The sequence below is a fragment of the Tupaia chinensis genome, unplaced genomic scaffold (assembly GCF_000334495.1).
Source record: "Tupaia chinensis unplaced genomic scaffold, TupChi_1.0 Scaffold000081_1, whole genome shotgun sequence".
In the NCBI taxonomy this organism is placed as follows: Eukaryota; Metazoa; Chordata; class Mammalia; order Scandentia; family Tupaiidae; genus Tupaia; species Tupaia belangeri.
The window spans coordinates 7,665,553-7,685,175 of record NW_006159542.1 but is presented as its reverse complement, the minus strand read 5'-3'; the positions used below and the strand labels follow the sequence as shown (position 1 = coordinate 7,685,175).

General features: G+C 41.1%; 1 protein-coding gene across 2 annotated transcripts in view; it reads left to right on the top strand.

Moving 5' to 3' along the window:
* The window catches only part of ASTN2 (astrotactin 2), a 442,922-nt gene that overhangs the window by 365,044 nt on the left and 58,255 nt on the right, over nucleotides 1–19,623 (top strand). For both annotated transcript variants that reach the window (XM_006142794.3, XM_006142795.3), the window contains one exon: nucleotides 14,056–14,197. In XM_006142794.3, the coding sequence (XP_006142856.1) occupies nucleotides 14,056–14,197 (142 nt within the window). The remainder of the gene's footprint in view (nucleotides 1–14,055; nucleotides 14,198–19,623) is intronic.

Genomic DNA, 19,623 nt, shown 5'->3' with positions numbered 1-19,623 from the left:
CATTTCCATGTGCATACATGCATATGTGTACATGCATGTATGCTAGTGTGGAGGGGGAATAGGAGGGGCTCAGGATCTCATTTGGTCTCTCTAGTGTTTTACAGGTTCCCTAAAATCTGCCTTTGGAGAGTCCTGGTCAGATCTGGTTTTGAGGCTTGGGTTCTTCTCCTGACCTAGGGGAACCAAAGAAAGACAAATAGAGGCTCTCTTATCTACTGAAGATATCCCAGTTATCTGCTATCTGCAAGCTTTGAGGTTTATATTTAGAAAAGGAGAGAAGCCTTGGGCATTCAGCAACTTTTAATCTCTGGACACATAGTTTGTGAAGTTCTGCTTTGGGAGGAGCAAGAAGTACTAAACACATAGGGGTAACTCATTTTCTTGGTTTGTTGAATTTTTCTGCTTACCCCATGTGAAACATTTCATGACTTGGTATTTTGCATAATAAAAATAAAAATAGCAATAAAGCTGCCATTTATTGAGTATTACCATGTGCATGGCAGTATGCTAAGTACTTTGCATACAGTCTAAATTCATTCTTGGTATGAGTCCATTGAGTTAGGTATTTTCACATTCATTTTACAGATGTGGGGAATGAGGCTGAGACAGATTAACTCACTTGCTTAGAGTCATTTAGCAGAGCCAGGATTCAAACCTAGGATGGATCACAATATTGCCTTTTCTGCTGCTTTTTCCTCTTTAAAAGGATGTGATATTGATGTCTTAGTGGATTTAATTGTCTAACTCAGTAAACATGTGCAGAGGGCTCAGTAAGGGAGGGGTTCTCATTAGGCACTCTAGGGGGTGGCTGTAAAGCCATATTAGTCATGGCTCGGCTCACAGCCTGGCTGAGGAGATGAGTGAGCATGGTGCCGCTACTAACACAGTGGATCAGGAGTCAGGGAAACACGTGGACTGCTCCCAGTACCTTTCAGGTAGTCACTTTCCTATCCTGAGCCCCAGTTTTCCCTTCTATAAAATGAGAATTTCCACTTTCATTTTATCATGTCCACTCCCCCAAGCCCTTGTGACACTTAAATTTGATGAGGCAGTGGGGGCATATACTGTAAACTGTAAAGAGTTTTACAAAAGGAGAGGGCTGTGTAAAGAGAAAGGCAATCCTCGTAAAGGGAGTGAAGAGTCAGGATTAATGGGCAGTCGGTTTGGATAGCTGTGGTGATGCAACGGAGGGCTTCACTGGGCAGAAGTACCAGGATTGGGCAGACATCAAGAAGCAATTTTAGTTAGGCAGATTTCCTGGGATATGGGAGTCTGGCAGCTAGACAGAGAGCCCAGGGAGGCCAAGACTGAAGAATCAGAATGATAGGGAAATACAGAGGAGCAGAAGGAGGAATCAGAACATGAAGGTTAGCTGCAAGATCAAATCCGGTAAAAGCTGGGAGACACTTTGACAAACATTCTTTCTAGTATGGCTATTTGCTGTAGCAGAAGGAGGTAAACTGATTTGCTCAGTCTCCCAAAGAAGCAGGAGCACAGGTTAGTCCCCTGAATCCCCATTCAGAGCTCTTTCACTAAGATCCAGTGGCCTCATGGGATTGCTCTTTTCAACACAACTCAAAGGTTGATGCCCAAGGAAGCCCTGGCACTCAACTTCCCATGGGCCTCTTTCTATGCTTGTTCAGCAACTCACATACTGTACTTGAGCCCATGCACTAGGGCTCAGAGGATGAACAAGACAGACCCGGTCCCTTTCTCTAAGTCTCTTTGGTCCACAAGGGGGAAGACAGCTAAATAGGTAATTATGGGACAGTGAATTAAGGATCACAATGGGGTTTGGGGGAACAGAAAACTGTGGGAATACCAATGAGGGGTTCTAAACCTTGCTGGATAGAGGCAAAGGGTGGTCAAGAAGAGCTTTTTGAAAGATATTGGCTATGAGCAAAAACTTAACAGATTAGCCTGTATTGCCTCCACATGTCTACAAAGTCTTTGCTGTATTATTACCTTTATAGATCCAGCCCTCCTTCAATTAATTCAATGGCTCTTTTCTTTTTCCTTTTGTTATGTGAGAGGGTGTATGCTTGTGCTTGAGGGGGTTGGGGTAAGGGAAGAGTGAGAAATAACATCGTAATGGGGCATTATCATGCCACAATGCCTTTTTCTCCAGTTATCCAACCGTCACGATCCTGGGCACACTCGCTTGGTCTGGCACATAAACCACTGGGGTAAGATTTGAATCCTGGTATCGATGTGGGATCCAGCTTCCTCTGCACCATGCTACCGTGTCATGGGGCCAGCCCCAGGGGCACTTCAATGAATAACTTCTGTGCTCACCACACTTCACTAGACTATGAGGAGAACATGATCAAGAGAGACAAAGGTTCTGAACTCACAGAGCTAACACTTAGTAGTAAAACGAAAGCAATGAGGTAAATAAACCGGCAAACACAGTAGTTACAGTTTGCCACTACTGCTTGGAAGAAAATCAAGAGCTCTATGCTGAGGCATAATTGGAAGTGGGAAATATGGGTTTGCAGTGGATGGAATGGTGCAGAGTGTTCCAAAGAAAGGGGTGGAACTTGAGCTGAGATGAAGGAAGAGAAGCAACATCTTCAAAGAACTGGGAGAAGAGTTCTGGAACTCCAATCTCAAAAAAGATACCCCTAAGCTTTTCTGCGTTATAACAACCTCGTCTCTCTAACTCTTTTATTTCTATGTGGTGAGTTAGCTCATTGGCACTGGAATTCCTCTTTGTCATAGGGGGATGTTTTCAGGTTGGGAAAGGACTTTCACCATCACACTTTGTGTGCCTTGGTGTGTCCTTGGGGCTGAAAAGTCGCATACTTCAGTACCTCCTAAAAGAGGCCTCCGCTCCCTCTATTAATAACTCCCAAAGCACCCATCTGACATTTTTATCATCTTACCTGGCACTGTTTGAATTTCTCTTAACAATAACCCCTTGCATAGGCATCAGACTTTGCAAATTATAAAGTACTTTCATAGACTTGGTTTAATTCACTTCTCATGACCTGTTTGTAGAGTAGATACTGACATCCTCATTTTAGAAATAAGGATAATGAGGTTCATAGAGACAGAGCAATTAGGAAGTACACATTGTGGTGGGAAAACCACAGGCTTTGGAACTGGATCAATGTGGGTTCAAATCTCAGCTTCTCTGCGTAGTAACCATATGACTGGGATTCAAGTCTCTGGGTATTTCTTTTCTGCTTCACAAAATGAGAAGAACTCCCATCCTGCCAGATAATATGTTATTTTGGACTTGTTGGTCAGAGGGGCTCTTGGAGCCCACCATTAGCAGCTTTGTGATTTTGCCCCTTTGCACAGAGAGGGAGACATGAATCAAATGTTCAGCCCAGAGAAAGTTGGAAGTCTGGAGAGGAATGAAGAATCTGCTGAAAAGTACATTTTGTGCAATTGGTTCTTTGCACTTCACAATAGTAGAACATTTGGGAATAAGATTTAAATAAGAAAAGAAACAAATAAAAACCTTCCGTGGATGAATGCTTTGAAGGAAGTGAACACACACTGTGGTCCTTAAAGAGTGATGGAGAGTGATGGAGGGTAGGGGAGTCTTTGACCTTCCTCCTCCTCCCCAGTCTGGTCCCCAAATCAACTCTCTCACACATGTTAGTAATACCCAATCCAGCCAAATGCATTAGCATCATTTGTCCTCAAGGCGGTGGGGATGACGAGGGCTTTTATGGCCCTAATTAATCCAACTGTAGAAAAGAAAGGGCTCTATTAGCCTAGTACATATTAATGTTGAGGTTAATATTATTAAATTCTGTATTAATAATAAGTTGCAGGACTCCTTGGTGGGTCGTACATAAAATCAATTCTTGCAATTCTCCCTTGCTAAACTGAGCACCACAGGAAAGGGGCTTTGCCTGAGTGGTTGCCCAAGTGGTTCAGAGTGGTTCAGAGCTATGTCCACAGTTGTGGTCCCTTCCCTGGCACCTTGTAGATGTTCAGTAACTGCTTATAAACAGTTTCAATAATGGGCTAACGAGTCCATCCTAGACCTCACTGAAGAAAACATGTCCGTTGTTTCTTCTGCAAACTCTTCCAAGGCAGAGATTATGTCTTTGTAGCAGATGCCCCTGGGGTTATGCCATGCCCTTGCGGTCCATGGCTATTTCAGCCACAGCCTTGGTGAGCATTTCTGTGCCCACCCAGGTTTGCCTTGTGTTGCCAATGACCTCAAGTGCACATTTGCATTTTCTCCCCTACAATCTTGAGTACAAGACTGAGGGAGCTCCTTAAACCCACGTGCAAACCCAAGGTTTAAAAAATATTACCGGGAAATAAGAAAGACATTTTTTCCTGATTTAAAAACAAAACAAAAGAAAACAAAACATTTTGAAGAGGGCTGGCCACATAGTACAGTGGTTAAGTGAATACTATGTACAGAGAGTCAGATTTCACATGGCCAACCAGGGTTTATATCCTAACCCCAGCAGCTTGAAAAACACAACAGGTGCCTGGGTGTGCATGCCCCAAATCTTGATGGGATGGGGAACAGAAGGAAAAAGGATTGCAGCATGACCACACCTCATTGAGGGTGCTTTTTCTCTCTCTCTCCCTCTCACTCTTTCTCTGGAGAATGTATACATCCTCTGGCAATTAAAAAACAAGTAAGGAAATTGGTCTGTGTCCCAGGAGCTAGTCAGGATAGCAGGCTCAACCAACAGAATCAGTCCCCCAGTTCTTTGTTTTCCAACCAAAAGTCCAGAGAAGCATCCTGTTTGGTTCTTGAAAGGTCTTGGCAGTATGGACCCCCACTCGCAGCAGCAAACTTGATCACACACCTTCATATTGATGTCTCCTTTACCCTGTCTCAGTTCTTCCCTTTCCCCCTTGACTGTTTCCTGGGATTATGTCTCAAGTAAACTGTCTTTGCCAAGCTATAGTTATAGGCTCTGCTTTGGAGGGAACTCAGACCAAGACATTCTTCTTTATGTTTGCGCTCCCAGCTCAGTTTATGGTATATGGCAGATCTACTCACTCACTAGACAGATATTAATGGAGAACCTGATGTGTGCATTCGGAGGGAAAAGTCCCTTCTTCATGGGGCCTACATCGGGGGATGCAAACAGTATAGCAATTCATCAGTATATACCCAGGTTTGCCTTGTGTTGCCAATGACCTCAAGTGCACATTTGCATTTTCTCCCCTACAATCTTGAGTACAAGACTGAGGGAGCTCCTTAAACCCACGTGCAAACCCAAGGTTTAAAAAATATTACCGGGAAATAAGAAAGACATTTTTTCCTGATTTAAAAACAAAACAAAAGAAAACAAAACATTTTGAAGAGGGCTGGCCACATAGTACAGTGGTTAAGTGAATACTATGTACAGAGAGTCAGATTTCACATGGCCAACCAGGGTTTATATCCTAACCCCAGCAGCTTGAAAAACACAACAGGTGCCTGGGTGTGCATGCCCCAAATCTTGATGGGATGGGGAACAGAAGGAAAAAGGATTGCAGCATGACCACACCTCATTGAGGGTGCTTTTTCTCTCTCTCTCCCTCTCACTCTTTCTCTGGAGAATGTATACATCCTCTGGCAATTAAAAAACAAGTAAGGAAATTGGTCTGTGTCCCAGGAGCTAGTCAGGATAGCAGGCTCAACCAACAGAATCAGTCCCCCAGTTCTTTGTTTTCCAACCAAAAGTCCAGAGAAGCATCCTGTTTGGTTCTTGAAAGGTCTTGGCAGTATGGACCCCCACTCGCAGCAGCAAACTTGATCACACACCTTCATATTGATGTCTCCTTTACCCTGTCTCAGTTCTTCCCTTTCCCCCTTGACTGTTTCCTGGGATTATGTCTCAAGTAAACTGTCTTTGCCAAGCTATAGTTATAGGCTCTGCTTTGGAGGGAACTCAGACCAAGACATTCTTCTTTATGTTTGCGCTCCCAGCTCAGTTTATGGTATATGGCAGATCTACTCACTCACTAGACAGATATTAATGGAGAACCTGATGTGTGCATTCGGAGGGAAAAGTCCCTTCTTCATGGGGCCTACATCGGGGGATGCAAACAGTATAGCAATTCATCAGTATATAGAAGACAGGAATAGTTTTTGTGAAGAAAAGTGAAGTAGAGAAAGTGGGCAGAAGTTAACAGTGGTGTTCCTTTAGACTCGGTGCTTGGAGAAGGCCTTTCTGGAAGTGACATTTAAGCAGGGATCTAGCTCAGGAGAGGAAGTGAGGCTTGTAAAGACATGGGGAAGAGCTCTCTAGGTGTGAAACTACGGGTGCAAAGGCCCTGTGGTAGGAGCGTATGTTAGAGGAAGAACAAGGCTGCCAGCATGGCTGAGATCAATGAGTGAGGAAAAGAGCACAGACAATGAGGAAGATAGGGCCGGGGAAGTGGGGTATTGGAGGTCGTGAATTCTTGTTGAGGAGCAGTATCTTTGTATCCCTGATCCAAGGCATTGTTTTATGATAGGAAAGGCTCAGGGTTTGGAGTCTGACAGCTCTAGATTTCAATTCCAGCCTTTTTGTTTAGATGGAGTAAGACATTGGGTAACTTCCATTAGATCTGTATACTTTTTTTTTTTTTTAAGCACATAGGATTTGTATCTGGTTGGACTCCTGGTTGCAAGTAACAGAAAACAAATGGAAACTAGCTTTGGCAGAAAGGAAAAAAACGGACTCATGTATCTAGAGTATCAAGAGTAGATGCAACTTCAGGCAAACCTACGTTCAGGACTTCAAATGAAGTCACAAGAATTTGGTTTGTGTCCCAGGAGCTAGTGTGATTGATCAGACCTGGGTCATTTGTCTTTTTGGCCTCTGACACAGTCCGTCTGGCCACTGATCACATCCTAATCTTTGAAGGCTAGAGAGGGCCTTAACCCCACATAAATTATAGCAGCTGAGATTAGGGAAGAGTTGGTTCCGAGTAGAAACCTGGGGTGCTATTAGCAGGAAGAGGCATGGGTTTATAGCAGGTCAGAACAACAGATGTCCACCAGAGGGCAGGCATGAGGATGAACCAGAAGTCCCCCACAGTGCCTGGCACATAGGAGCTCTTAAGTTGATATTTGCTAGACCACCATTGCCTATTTTTGAGTTCTTGTTATTATTTTTTGTCAGTCTCTTTTTTTCCTGAACCACCTGAGTCCTATTTACTTCTGAAAGGTGAGCTGGGAGATAGCCTGGCTCTCCCGAGAGAGTGAGAGAGAGAGAGACTTCTAATGTCAGGTGTTGAGAATGGATCCAGGCTTCAACCACCGAAGCTCACTTTCACAGAAACAGCAAATAGTTGTACAACCAGCCGTAGGCTGGGTACTGGTGACACACAGGGGACCAAAACACAATTCCTGTCTTAGCAGCTCAGGAGAAGCAAAACTTTGGGTCCCAGCTCTCTTGGTTCTAGTCTTTACTCTGAAGGTAAATTTACTCCCAGTTAAATTATGGAACCTTCCTCAAGCCTGTTTAATCATCTGTAAAAGCACAATAAACCTAATCCATGAGATTGTATTGAATTTTAACCATACAGGTTGTTTAGAATATAAAACCAAAACAAAATAAGTAAAAATGTCTAGCATCACTGTGACATATAATAAAAGTTTAAAAAACATATTCATTCTCTCACCTCTTCTCTACCCTTCCCTCCACCCCCTCTTTCTTCTATCTCTCTTTCCTTCCTTTTTTAAAATTACTTCCTTTTGCAACTATGACAATAAAGTTCTAGAGAATTAGATATTTTGTAATGTATTCAGAAACAACTGAGTTTAACCACTAAAATTTTGCCAGTAGACTTATTGATGAGCCCTGGTTCAGGGAAGGCAGACAGGTGGAGCGAGCACTAATATCAGTAAACCATCTGTGTATCAGATGCATAGCATACTCAATGTCTCATTTATTCCTCACCTGATTCTCTGAAGTAATGTGACCATCCCCTTTCCAGATGAAGAAGTGCTCTCTGAGGGTTTAATCATTGGTCCCTAGAGAGTATAGTTCATAAGTGGTTAGCCTGGCTGCAAAACCTGGTCCCATCTGCCCTTCCTCCTAAACCCACTCTTTTCACTACCTCACACTGCCTTTATGATAAAGATGAGAACTGTTGCACTCTAGTTTTTCAGGTTTAAAATAACTCCATGTTTTGGAAGAAATGAATTAACTACAGCTGATAGCGGTGAGGCCCGTAAAGAGGCGTTTTGTTACTGACAAGGTCTCACAATGAGTTTCGACATTCGTTTAAGTGAAGGAAAGGTGAGGAAATGCAGAGAGCCCTGCTTCTCCCTGGATACTGTGGCAAAGAGCGTGTGCAGGTTAGAGAGAGGCCAGGCCGAGTGGTCCCTAAATCCCCTTGGTGTTCCCTGAAAAGTGTGTGGAGTCCTGAGCTGGGGACATTTCTCCCCACCTGGGCTAAATAACACACATCTCCCCCCACCTCCCAACCTTCCATTTTGGAATTTCTTTTGCTGCTTTCCTCCCAACCTGTTTTCAATTTGCTCTTGTGGCCGGCTTTGACTGTGACCTCAACTCAATCAGAAGGGAGAGGGTGAGGGGAGCAAGACAGGAAGAGGAAAAACACGCCGAAAAAAGGATGGAGAGAGTGCTGAAAGGAGAGGAGGGAGAATTGAGGCAGGAGGTGAGGACTTTAGAAAAATTGCTCTGGGCTTTGTTGGGTTGGTTCTGAAGCTGCAGCATAATCGTGATTAGCCTTTACTCTGGAACATAACGAGAGTGAGACTGGAGACTGAGTGGATAAAGAAATGTGGGGGGGTCTGGCCCCAGCCCACTCGGGTTACAGCCCCAGAAGAGCTATAATGGGGAACAGGCGCATTCCTGTACAGCGACTCCCAGCTCCCTATCTGTTTTCAAGGAAAGAAAAACAGAAAAAGAATGTTAGAGACTTTGGACAGGCTTGGGTGAGGCAGCAGCAACAGCAGCCTGGGTTCTAGGAGGGTTCTACCAGGAAGACCATGACAATAGTCCAGAGAGGAGGGGACAGAAGTGTCCTGGGTAGTAGTCTTGTGGAAGGCATGTGGGGCTCAGATGCAAGAGATCTTGATTTAACACTATCCGTGGTCCTAAGTAGCTGCAAATCCTGAGATTGGGGTGCTACATTCCTGAGCCTCTGCATTTTTATCAGGGAATGTGGCACGGTTTTTGGACATGTTAAGCAATAAAACTTTTAAACCAAATTTTTATAAACATTTTCTAAAGCTAAATAAAACATGGACCCTTCATATATAAAGCAGATCAAACTGCAGTTGATCTGCATGAAGGTTAGTGTGAGTATGGGGGAGACTAATTCCAGCCCTGCGTCATTCATGTAGTTCCTTACCCTTGGAGTCTGCTATAATCCAACTTAAAAACCACTGTTCGAATATACGTTATACTGAAACCTACCAAACTTCTGTTTTTCTGGACTCTGAATTTTTTTCAGAAATTCCAGATTTAAGAAGATGGATAGAATTGTGCCTGGTGCAGAGCAAATGCCTAGTAATATATGTCATGTTTATGTCACATGAAGCAAGCACACACTGAGGAGGGAGGGTTCCTCTGGCAAGTAGAATAAAACCAACAAGGGGCCAGCAGATGGCGCAGTGCTTACGTCACTGGACTCCCAGTAGTTGACCACAGTTTGAGTCCTGGACCTGGCAGCTTAAAACTCACACCAGGCGTGTGTGTGTGCATGCGTGCCCAAAACCCCAAGAAGAAAATGGGGAAGAAGAAGGGATAGCTGTGTGGTCATTCCCCCCCCCTCCCCGGGGAGTGATTTCTTGCTTTCTGTCTCTCTGACTCTTTGGCAAATGCACACACCCTATCACAAAAATCTTTCTAAAAATAAAAATAGAATAAGACCAACAGAAACAGTAGCAATAGTTAATATGGTTTTTTGAACTCTCATTGTGTGCCAGGTATTCACCGATCAGTTTGTATATAATATTTTATATGATAGCCACAACACTCTAAGGTAGATACTGTTATCTTTGGTGCACATGAGAAAATAGGTATAGAGTTAAGGAACTTGTCCAAGGCAAGCAATGAGTGGGAGTAGACCAGGATTTAATCCTAGGCAGCATAAATTCAGACCCCAAGCTCTGAACCACTGCCCTGTATTATTGCTGAACCACTGCCCTGTATTATTGCTCACTCAGTTGTCTTGCTGCCAGAGACAGAGCGTGGTATATTGTGGAACCACAATGCATGTGTTGGATTGCACTGATTTGCATCTGCACATAGAGAAGCCTCCATGTCTGTCTTGATAACTGCCTCCACCAGATGAAGAAGGAGTCATTTTATTCACCTGTCTCTCTCTAGGTAGCATATAACCCTTCTGAAATAGAGTGCCAAGACAAGCAATCTTACAATTTACTTTATGGGTCTGTTCTGGTATTTAACAGTTCTTCCTGTTGTCAGATTACAAGCTAGAGAAGGTCAAGGATCATTTCTTTTATTGTCTCATTCTCTAAGCCCATAGTGCTGAGAGTGGTGGGAATTCAGTTGCAGATTGAACAGTGTTGAGAAAGCTCACTTTCTAACACTTTCATTTAAAAACTTTCTCTAGGAGGCAGCAAAGTATAAACGAAAAAGTATGATTGTCAGATGTGTAGGGGTTCTAGTCTTACCTTTGTTTCTTCTTCCTAATTTGGCAGTCTTATCCTCAGCTTTATTGTGGGGATGATAACATCTAACTTGTTAGAGTGCTGTCAGGATTAAACAGAAAAAGGAAAAGTATATACTAACCATCAGTTCCTTTCTTTTTAACTTTTTTCATTGAAGGTGATCATATGTATATAGTCCACAACAAAAATTAGGCAGTGAATTTTCTTATAATGTCCTTAATATAACTAGTTATATTTCTAGTTATCTGGTTATTTTACTTAAACTAAACTTATAAACCTTACAACTGTTGAGAACTTAGAACTGTGCTGACCTTGCTGACCTGTCATGTTTATTGGGCTTTCATCTATGGTCCAAGTTATCCTGAAATTCATGGAGCTATCCAGAAAGCTATGCTCATTTGTAAATGAATGTCAGTCATCTTTTGGCCTCAAGACAGTTAATTAATATAGGCCACAAGTATACTGAATTCCCTCATGATGAGCCAACTCTTTCAATGGCTATCTAGACACAAATTGAAAAGCAGACAGACATGGATCCAAGTTCAAAGAAAACAAAGAAAAGCAGCCAGCTTGGAATCCTAAAATACCAAGTGAAACAAGACCCTTACACCATCCAGAAAATAGTCCCAAATCATTTCTCTTCTTCTTCTTCCTCTTCTGCTTCTTCTCCTTCTTTTAATTTTTTACCTCATACATTACTCTGTTTTGACATCTATTGGAATGGAAATATTGTTGGTTTATGACTGTACTATGGAAGAAACTGACATAAGAGGCCTACAGAAGAAATGGGAGATGATAAAATTTATGATGAATAAAAGGTTTGTTTCTTTACTTTGCAACAAAACTCTGGGTGTTGACATCTTTGCTTCTTTCTAGACTCTTGCCTTCACTTTTTAGGTTTCAAAGTCATATAAGGGCTATTAACCCCTTATAATAAAAAGGAAAATGAAAACCTTGAGGTTTAAGAACTAGCAACAAGAGGTGGAAATGGAATTGAGCACAGATCTGTCTTGTAATAGAAGCTGAAAATGCACTTTGTTGACATTAACCTGATTTAGATACTTGGCTCTGGCGTCTACATGGCAAGCCTATAGACCATGTGAAAAAATGGAAAACAAAAAAACTCTAACCATTCAGTCTGCCATATTGGACTGTAGGGACAAATACAAGAACTGCTGTTTGATGGAGTTCCGGGGCCATCCAGGCAATTCAATCAGGCATGTTACAAGAATCACTTACAGGATGAAGAATAAAACAGGTTTTGGTTTTGTTTATTTGTTTAACTGTCCTTCTTTAAGAATGGAACTTTCCTTTGAAAGACCAACAGGAAGTGATCTGTATATTCTACCTACCAGTCCCCTAGTAGAGAAGCACTGCATGCCTTCTTCGAGTCTCAGTCTTCCCAAACATTTGACCAACATTTCTGCCCCACGATATTCCATTACGTTGACTTGTCCTTCATTCCAGCCGGAGAGGATACAATTGAACTCACATCCTCGCTTGCTTAATACTAGGAATATATGCAAATAGAAAAGCCAGAGGATTCCACAGTAGGCACGAAGGGGAACAAGGTAGCAACAGTTGGGAGGCCTCACGCCATTTTACACTGTGTGGCTGAATTACTTCGCAAGCCAGTTCTGCTTCAGCATCATCCAATTTTAGAATTGGAAACAAACTTAGAGGCCACTTAGTCCAGCTCATTTATTTAATCTATTTTTAAGTTATTTTTATTGATTTTTCCTTTGTTACAAAAGCAGTATACGTTCATTGAAAATAATTTTTAAAATAGAGATGGGCAAAAACACGATAGAAAAAGTGCCCATTATCTCACTCTCCAGCCAGAGCCACTATTAAGCTTTTGCTAATTTTTTTCTTCTGTTTTAAAATATGTATATATATATACATGGGGGCTGGCAGGTGATGTGATGATCGAGGCGCTGGATTCTCACACGATTAACCACAGTCCAAGTCCCAGAACTAGTAACTTGCTTTCTCACCTTCCCTTTCTATTTCTTTCTGTATCTCTCTGGTCAAATTCAAAATAATAATAGTAATAACAACAAATAAGTAAATAAATAATTTTTTTTTCAAATACATAAAATTTCCACAGAGAACTGAGTTACTCTCTGATAGTATAACCTGCTTTTTAACTTGATGTCATCTATATCCTTTCATATAAGCTTATATTTTTCACAGATTAATTTTAATGGTGATAATAGACCCTGTTGAATTACAATTCATATGGCCATTTCTGTACTACTGAACATTTAGTTGTTTCTAAATCCTGGCCGGTATAAATAGTACTATATAGTGTTATCCCTTTAACTTAAATTTTGTTCACATCTACACTTTTGGGCTTTTTTTTAAGGTTTATTTATATATTTTGTGAAAACAATATGCAAAGAGATAAAGAGAGAGAGAAAAAAGGACAGGAACACTCAACAAGGCCTTGTCCATAACCCTCTCTCCAGCCTTCCCAACCAGCCAGGATCACAGGCCTGTGTGAGTACGCTGGCTTGTACCGTCTACCCAAGAACCAAAGTATTGATCATGGACACAGCTTTAGAGAGCAGTGTGCTACTGCCGCACTGCCATGCTGGTCCTATGTTTTAATTCCAATTTTTCAAGAATCCTAATAGTGATCCTAGTACCTCCACCTTACAGAGAGGGAAACTAGGGCACAAAGGGAGAAATTTAGTTGCCTAAAACTATCTAGCAAATTTTCAGCAGAGCTAAGATTAGATCCTGATTTTAGCTATTCAGTTACTCTTCCTCATCTTATTTATTAGTTCTCTACATAGTAAACTTATGCTCCTTCCTAAAAGTCAGATGGCTAGACTGACTTTTAGGAATCACAGAGTTCAGGCATCACTAATATGTGGCAATTGTTTTTATACCGTCTTGTTTCGGACCTATCACTTTTTGCTCTAATCAATCACAGATACCTTTTCCTCTTAGTTAGACTATCTCTCTACTCATTTCAACATGAAACTCCATGAATCCTGTTTCAGTGCATAAGAATGGCCTTGGAACATATTTTTAAGTATTTTACTTAATTAATTTATTTATTTTAATTTGACCAGAGAGGGACAGAGTGAAAGAGAGACAGAGTGAGCAAGAGAGAAAGCAAGCCGCCAGGTCCAGGACCGAAATGTATCTTACATCCTTCATTATACACAGAAGGAAATGCAGTCCCAAGACTGAAGGGCCTTGCTCAAGGAGTTAAGAGGAGTCACGGGCATTGCCAAGGTAGAAGTAGTTACTCTGGACAGAAAGAAAACACAATCCCCCCTGTTGCTTTTCTGTGTATTTTTATTAATGATAATTTACCTTATTTGAGCCTTGCTACTTATAAAGGTAGGTATTAACAGCCTCATTTTTACAGGTGAAAATAATTGTCATAAATTTGAACAAAGAGTCATGAGAGCTAGATACTAATTTGCATCATTTTTAGATCTGTGCTTTTTCTGCCCACCTCCCTCCAGGAGAATTCCTGAGTTTTGCTGATGACTTGCTCTCTGGCCTGGGCACATCTTGTGTAGCAGCTGGTCGAAGCCATGGAGAGGTCCCTGAAGTCAGTATCTACTCAGTCATCTTCAAGTGTCTGGAGCCTGATGGTCTCTACAAGTAAGACATGTTGGATGTGTGGAGAGCATGAAGCAATCACGATGGTTTTAAGCCTGGGAGGGAAGGCATGAGTTTTTTTTTAGTGTAGACTAGCCAAATATGTTGCTGGCCAGCCTGTATTTGCAGCTTGAAATCCTATAGTTTACAGGTGTCCATTTGGGAAGCATGGCCATAGTGAATCAGAATTACACAAGCTAAGTGCTGAAGGCTCTAGGGAGCTGAAAATTTAAAACTATTTCTCCTACTGATGAAGAATCTAGAGAAGGAAAGTAACATATTCAAGTTCCTACACAAGTCATTAAGGAAGGCTTGAACAGGAATCTCTGCCTAGTGTTCGTTTCTCTTTTCCAGGATGTCTCCTCTTCGAAACATTAGATTAGTATATAATATTTTATTAAAAGAAGAAGCCAGTCTCTTAGAAATAGTGTCATTGTGACTCCTTTGTAGAGTACATTGGAGTCATTGCATTCAAACTTTTGGAGATGCAAGGGAAAGTTTCTCTGAGATTCATACAAAATATAAGAAGAACTCATTTTTTTAATTTGTTTCCCTCCTCAGTGAGTCTTGCTACACCTGGATGTGACTATTATACACGGTATTATTGCACTCTAGAAAACAACTTTCCCTATGTACTTCAATTCTGAAAACGTAGGCTCCATTATTCATCAGTCTAAAAAACTACAGTTGTTAAGAAATTGAGCTTTGGGGCTAGGAGGTGACACAGAATTAAGGCAGCTGGATCCCACATAACTGACTAAGTGGTTCAAGTCCTGAATCCAGTAGCTTGAAAAACATGTTGGTTGTGTGTGCATGCATGCCCCAAATCCAAGGATATGAATGAAGGAAAAGGGGTTGCAGTGTAGCCATCCCCCCAGAGAGTGTAATTTGTCACTTTCTCTCTCTCTCTAGTGAGTACATGCACCTTATGGCAAAAGCTAAAGAAAAAAGTTGAGCTTTAGTTACCATTATTCAACTCATTCCTTTTTTTTCACTCATCCATTTATTAATCTATCTACCCATTCTTCTATCCTGCATTCCCTTCTCTGTCTCTTCCTTCCTTTCTCCATCCATCTACCCATTCATTCATCCAATTAACTCATCTATTTATTCATTCACTCTTATACTCCATTTTATTAACTTAATCATTATCAGTTGTGCTATTTGTTCACAGTTTTATTTACTCTTTCATAACTCACTTGCTTATTCATAAGACATTTTCTGAGGATGTTCTATGTTTTGGTGTCATGATGACAATTAGAAGTATGAATATGACACAGAGATCCTATCCTCAGATAACTTGTAACTTAATGATGTTTAAAAGTCTACAGACTGTGGATTCAAATCTGGCTTTGACATTTATAGTTAAATGACATTAGATAAGTGGCTTTATCTCCGTAAACTTCAATTTCAGTCTTTGTACAACAGAAATAAACCCAACTTGGAGATTTGTGTGAGAATTAAACAAGAAATATTGAACATAGTATCTCCAACTACATGCTCAATAAGTACAAATATTGGTTTCCCCATGATCTGTGAACCTCTCTTACCTCTAAAGCACATCCCACCTTATCTATCTGAAGACCTTGACTTTTCTAAAGACCTTGGTGCCATTTTGAATACATGTTCAAGATCTTTGGTATCTCCTAGTACATTTATGTGCCAAATTTAGGAATATCATTTTAAGCTGAGAATGGGTCCTCTGAGCCTGCCTTTGTCACTGAATGTCTCTGAGATGTTGAGGCTCAAGCTGTATCTTAAACAACTAGGAAGCAGTGAATGCTCTAGAAATGGAAGTATAATAGACTATCTTCCAATGGAGCAGCTAGGCAAACTTCTCAGAGGAAGAGGAGAGAGGATGTGCTTCAGGCCTTGAAGAAAGTCTTGATAGTGAGTGGTGGGGCTGGGATGCAGACTTTGAGAGCATCACTCTACAGCCTAATTAGTTAGTGCTGGCACTAAACCTTTGAGCTCCGAAGTCACTGCATCAATAAGATACAAGTAGGAGACTAGACTAAGAGCTACACACCCCCTCAAACTCTAAAACCTATGATTGTATGAAGAAGTTGGCATTATTGAAACATTCCTTGAAGGATGGCTTCTGGTTTCTTTATTTCTCATTAAGGGCATAAACCAGAGGCAGACAGACCTGGATTCAAGTCCCTACCCTGCCCTGCCTTGCCCTTTATCAGCTATGTGGTATTGGGTGAGCTTCTTAATCCTGTAATCCTCCATTTCCTCCTTTGTGAGTATGTGGATTGTACAGTGTCTGGATCACTGGGAGCCCAGGAGGACTTGATGAGATAATGTACAAAAGTTCTCTGCTTGCTGATGAGATCCCAGTAGGGGCAAGAAGTGTTAGCTGTTGTCACTGTTTCTGTTGTTGCCCTTGTTGTGATAAATATTAATTCCAGCTTTCTCCCTATGTGTCTTCCAATAGTTGGAGAGATAGTATCTAGCAGGGAGGGACAGAGCCCTATGTAGTCATTCCTATCCACTAAAACAGAAGGAATAATGCTATCTCTAGGTGGCATTGTAGGGACCTGGCATGAGCTGGGCTGAAATCCTACACCCCCATTATACAGAGAACAATGAAATGTTTTATGGAACCCCAAAAGCAATTAACACTGAGAGCTGACATCAGTTGCCATCCTTTAAAAGTGATGAGCACTTTCTCCTGCCCCTCCTTTTCCTTGTACCTGACACCACCTCTCCTCTTTACCTCTTAAAGGAACATTCTTTCTTTCTCTCGCTTGAGAATGAGCTTGTCAAGAGCTTGTCATCCCTAATTTTGAACATTTCTCTATTTCACTTTTGAAATTTATTTTTATTAATAATGGCCCTGGGATCTGGGCTGCTCTGACAGTGAGCCAGGGTGTTGTTTGGAACAGTTTCTTATTCCGCTGGCGGCTCTCCTCCCATGAAGTCTGACCAACATGGTCTCGAGTTTTTAAATAGTTCCAGTGTCAGTTCTTGGGGTTTCTCATTTTCTGCTTGCTCGTTCCTTACCAAAATCTGTTTTCTTTCGTTTGAACCAAAAGACCACGTGTGGCAGTGGAAATGCTGTAGGTTTTGTGAACAGGCTAAGCTGGGTGTGAATCCTGATTCAGCCCCATACTCATAACCACCTTGGGAAAAATCATGCTTCACTGCTTGATCAACAATTTCTTCTGCTGGAAAAGGAGGCCGGTAAATGTTCCTGTCTCATAGGGTAATAGGTAAGAGGGTTAGCTTATAAAACTTCATGAACAGGGTTTATGAGAGTGCCTGACACATAGGAGGCCTGCCAGAAGCATGAGCTACCTTCGTCTTCCCACTTCATTCTCCTCGATTCTGAACCTGCTTATCAGTATCTTTTTTCTTCCAAGGACAGCCCTACAGAGATAGTTCTTATGAAGCAAGTTGGAATCTTACTAGCCCTGAAACAAATGTCTGTCCAGAGTCCTCTGAGGAGAAATAGGATGAAAATAAGAGAAAAAGTCTAGGAAAGAACCAAGTTTTAGTTAAGCACAGTCGGACACCACACTCTTCCCCCTTCCTCAGCCATACTTCCAGGAGGGTTCAGGTGATAGGGGAGTGGATGTCCAGTCTCTCTACTAGCAAATCTGGGTGCAGGTCCTATACCATCATTTTTCTTTTTCTACCATCATTTTTGCCTCTAGGTTCTTGGGTTAAATTTTAACATCTCCATGTCCTACAATTTTAGGAGCTTTATTTTTTTTTCTTCTATTAATTGTATATCTTTACATTGAAAATGAATTTTCCCAGCACGAAAATTCTATATGTTAGTCCAGTCGAAGAAATTACCGTACACATTGTCATCCAAAAAAAGTTTCTTTTTTTGTCCGTTGAATGTTTTGCTTTTATTTTTTTCCCTGATTATCTCCCCCTTAACCCTGCCCCATTTTTCACTCTCCTATCATACTGTCTCTGGCATCCACAGTTGCTTTCCATAGTTTTATAGCTTCCAGTCTTTCAGTTTCTGCCATGGAGTGCATACATTTGGTATATATTAAGTGGAGACATACAATGCCTCTATTTCATAGTCTAGCTTGCTTCACTTTACACTAAGTCTTCCATATTTGTCCACTTTCTATAAAATGTTAGGATTTCTTTCTTTTTTTTTTTTATAGTTAAGTAGCTTTCCATAGTGTATGTGTGCCATACTTTTTCAATCCATTCATCTGTTCTTGGACATTTGGGTTGATTCCGTGTCTTAGCAATTGTAAATAATGCTGCAAATATTATGGGTGTGCAGGTGTTTTTCTGACTGAGTGTATTCCTATCCTTTGGGTAGATACCCAGGAGTGGAATTATTGAATGTACGGTAGTTCTACTTATAGGTCTCTGAGGAACTTCCATATTGTCCTCCACAGTGACTATACTAATTTACAATCCCAGTAACAGTGTGTAACTTTTCACTACAGTTCCGCCAGCATTATCGTTCTTTATTTTTTTAATCTTAGCCATTCTGGTTGGGCTTAGGTAGTATCACATTGTAGTTTTGATTTGTATCTCCCTTATAATAAGGGATGCTAGGTATTTTTTAATATGCTTTTTGACTGTTTGTATGTCTTCCTGGAGCATTGTCTGTTCAGCTCATTTGCTCATCTTTTAATTTGATTGATTTTTGTTTTTCAGATAAACTGCCTAAGTTCCCTGGATTTTTTGGTTACTAGTGCCTTATCTGAGGAAAAATTTGCAAATATATTCTTTCATTCTGAGGGTTGTTGATTCACTCTAATTATTGTTTCTTTTGCTTGCAGAAGCTTTTTAACTGACATAATCCCACTTATCTGTTTTGGGGATTATTGCCTGTGCTTGGAGGGGGAGGGGTATTATTTAAGAAGTATTTGCCTACTCTGGTGTCTCCAAGAGTTTTCCCTGTGTTTTCCAACAGTAGTTTTATCATTTGAAGTTTTATATTTAGATCTTTGCTCTATTTTGAGGTGATGTTAACAGTGAGAGAGAGGGGTCTAGTTTCATTTTTTTGCAGGTGGATATTCAGTTTTTCTAGCACCATTTGCTAAGAAGATTTTATTTTCCCTACTGGATTATCTGATGCCCTTTGTGAAAAATCAGTTGGCTCTAAGTTTTGGGGTTTATTTCTAGGGTCTCTATTCTGTTCCATTGATCTCCATGCCTATTTTTGTACCAGTATCATGCTATATGGATTATCACAGCTTTGTAATATATTTGGAGGTTATTTTATTAGCTTTAAAATGAAGGTGCATTAGAGTCACTCCAGCTCATATAGTTCTGGAAATGCATACATTTTTACTATTATTATTATTATTATTATTATTATTTTGGAGAGGTTTTTGCTATAGGGCGCGTGCGCTCGCCGGACGGACAGAAACAGAGAGACAGAAAGCGAGAAATCACCCCCCCAGGGGGGATTGCCACACCGCAATCCCTTCTCCTCCATT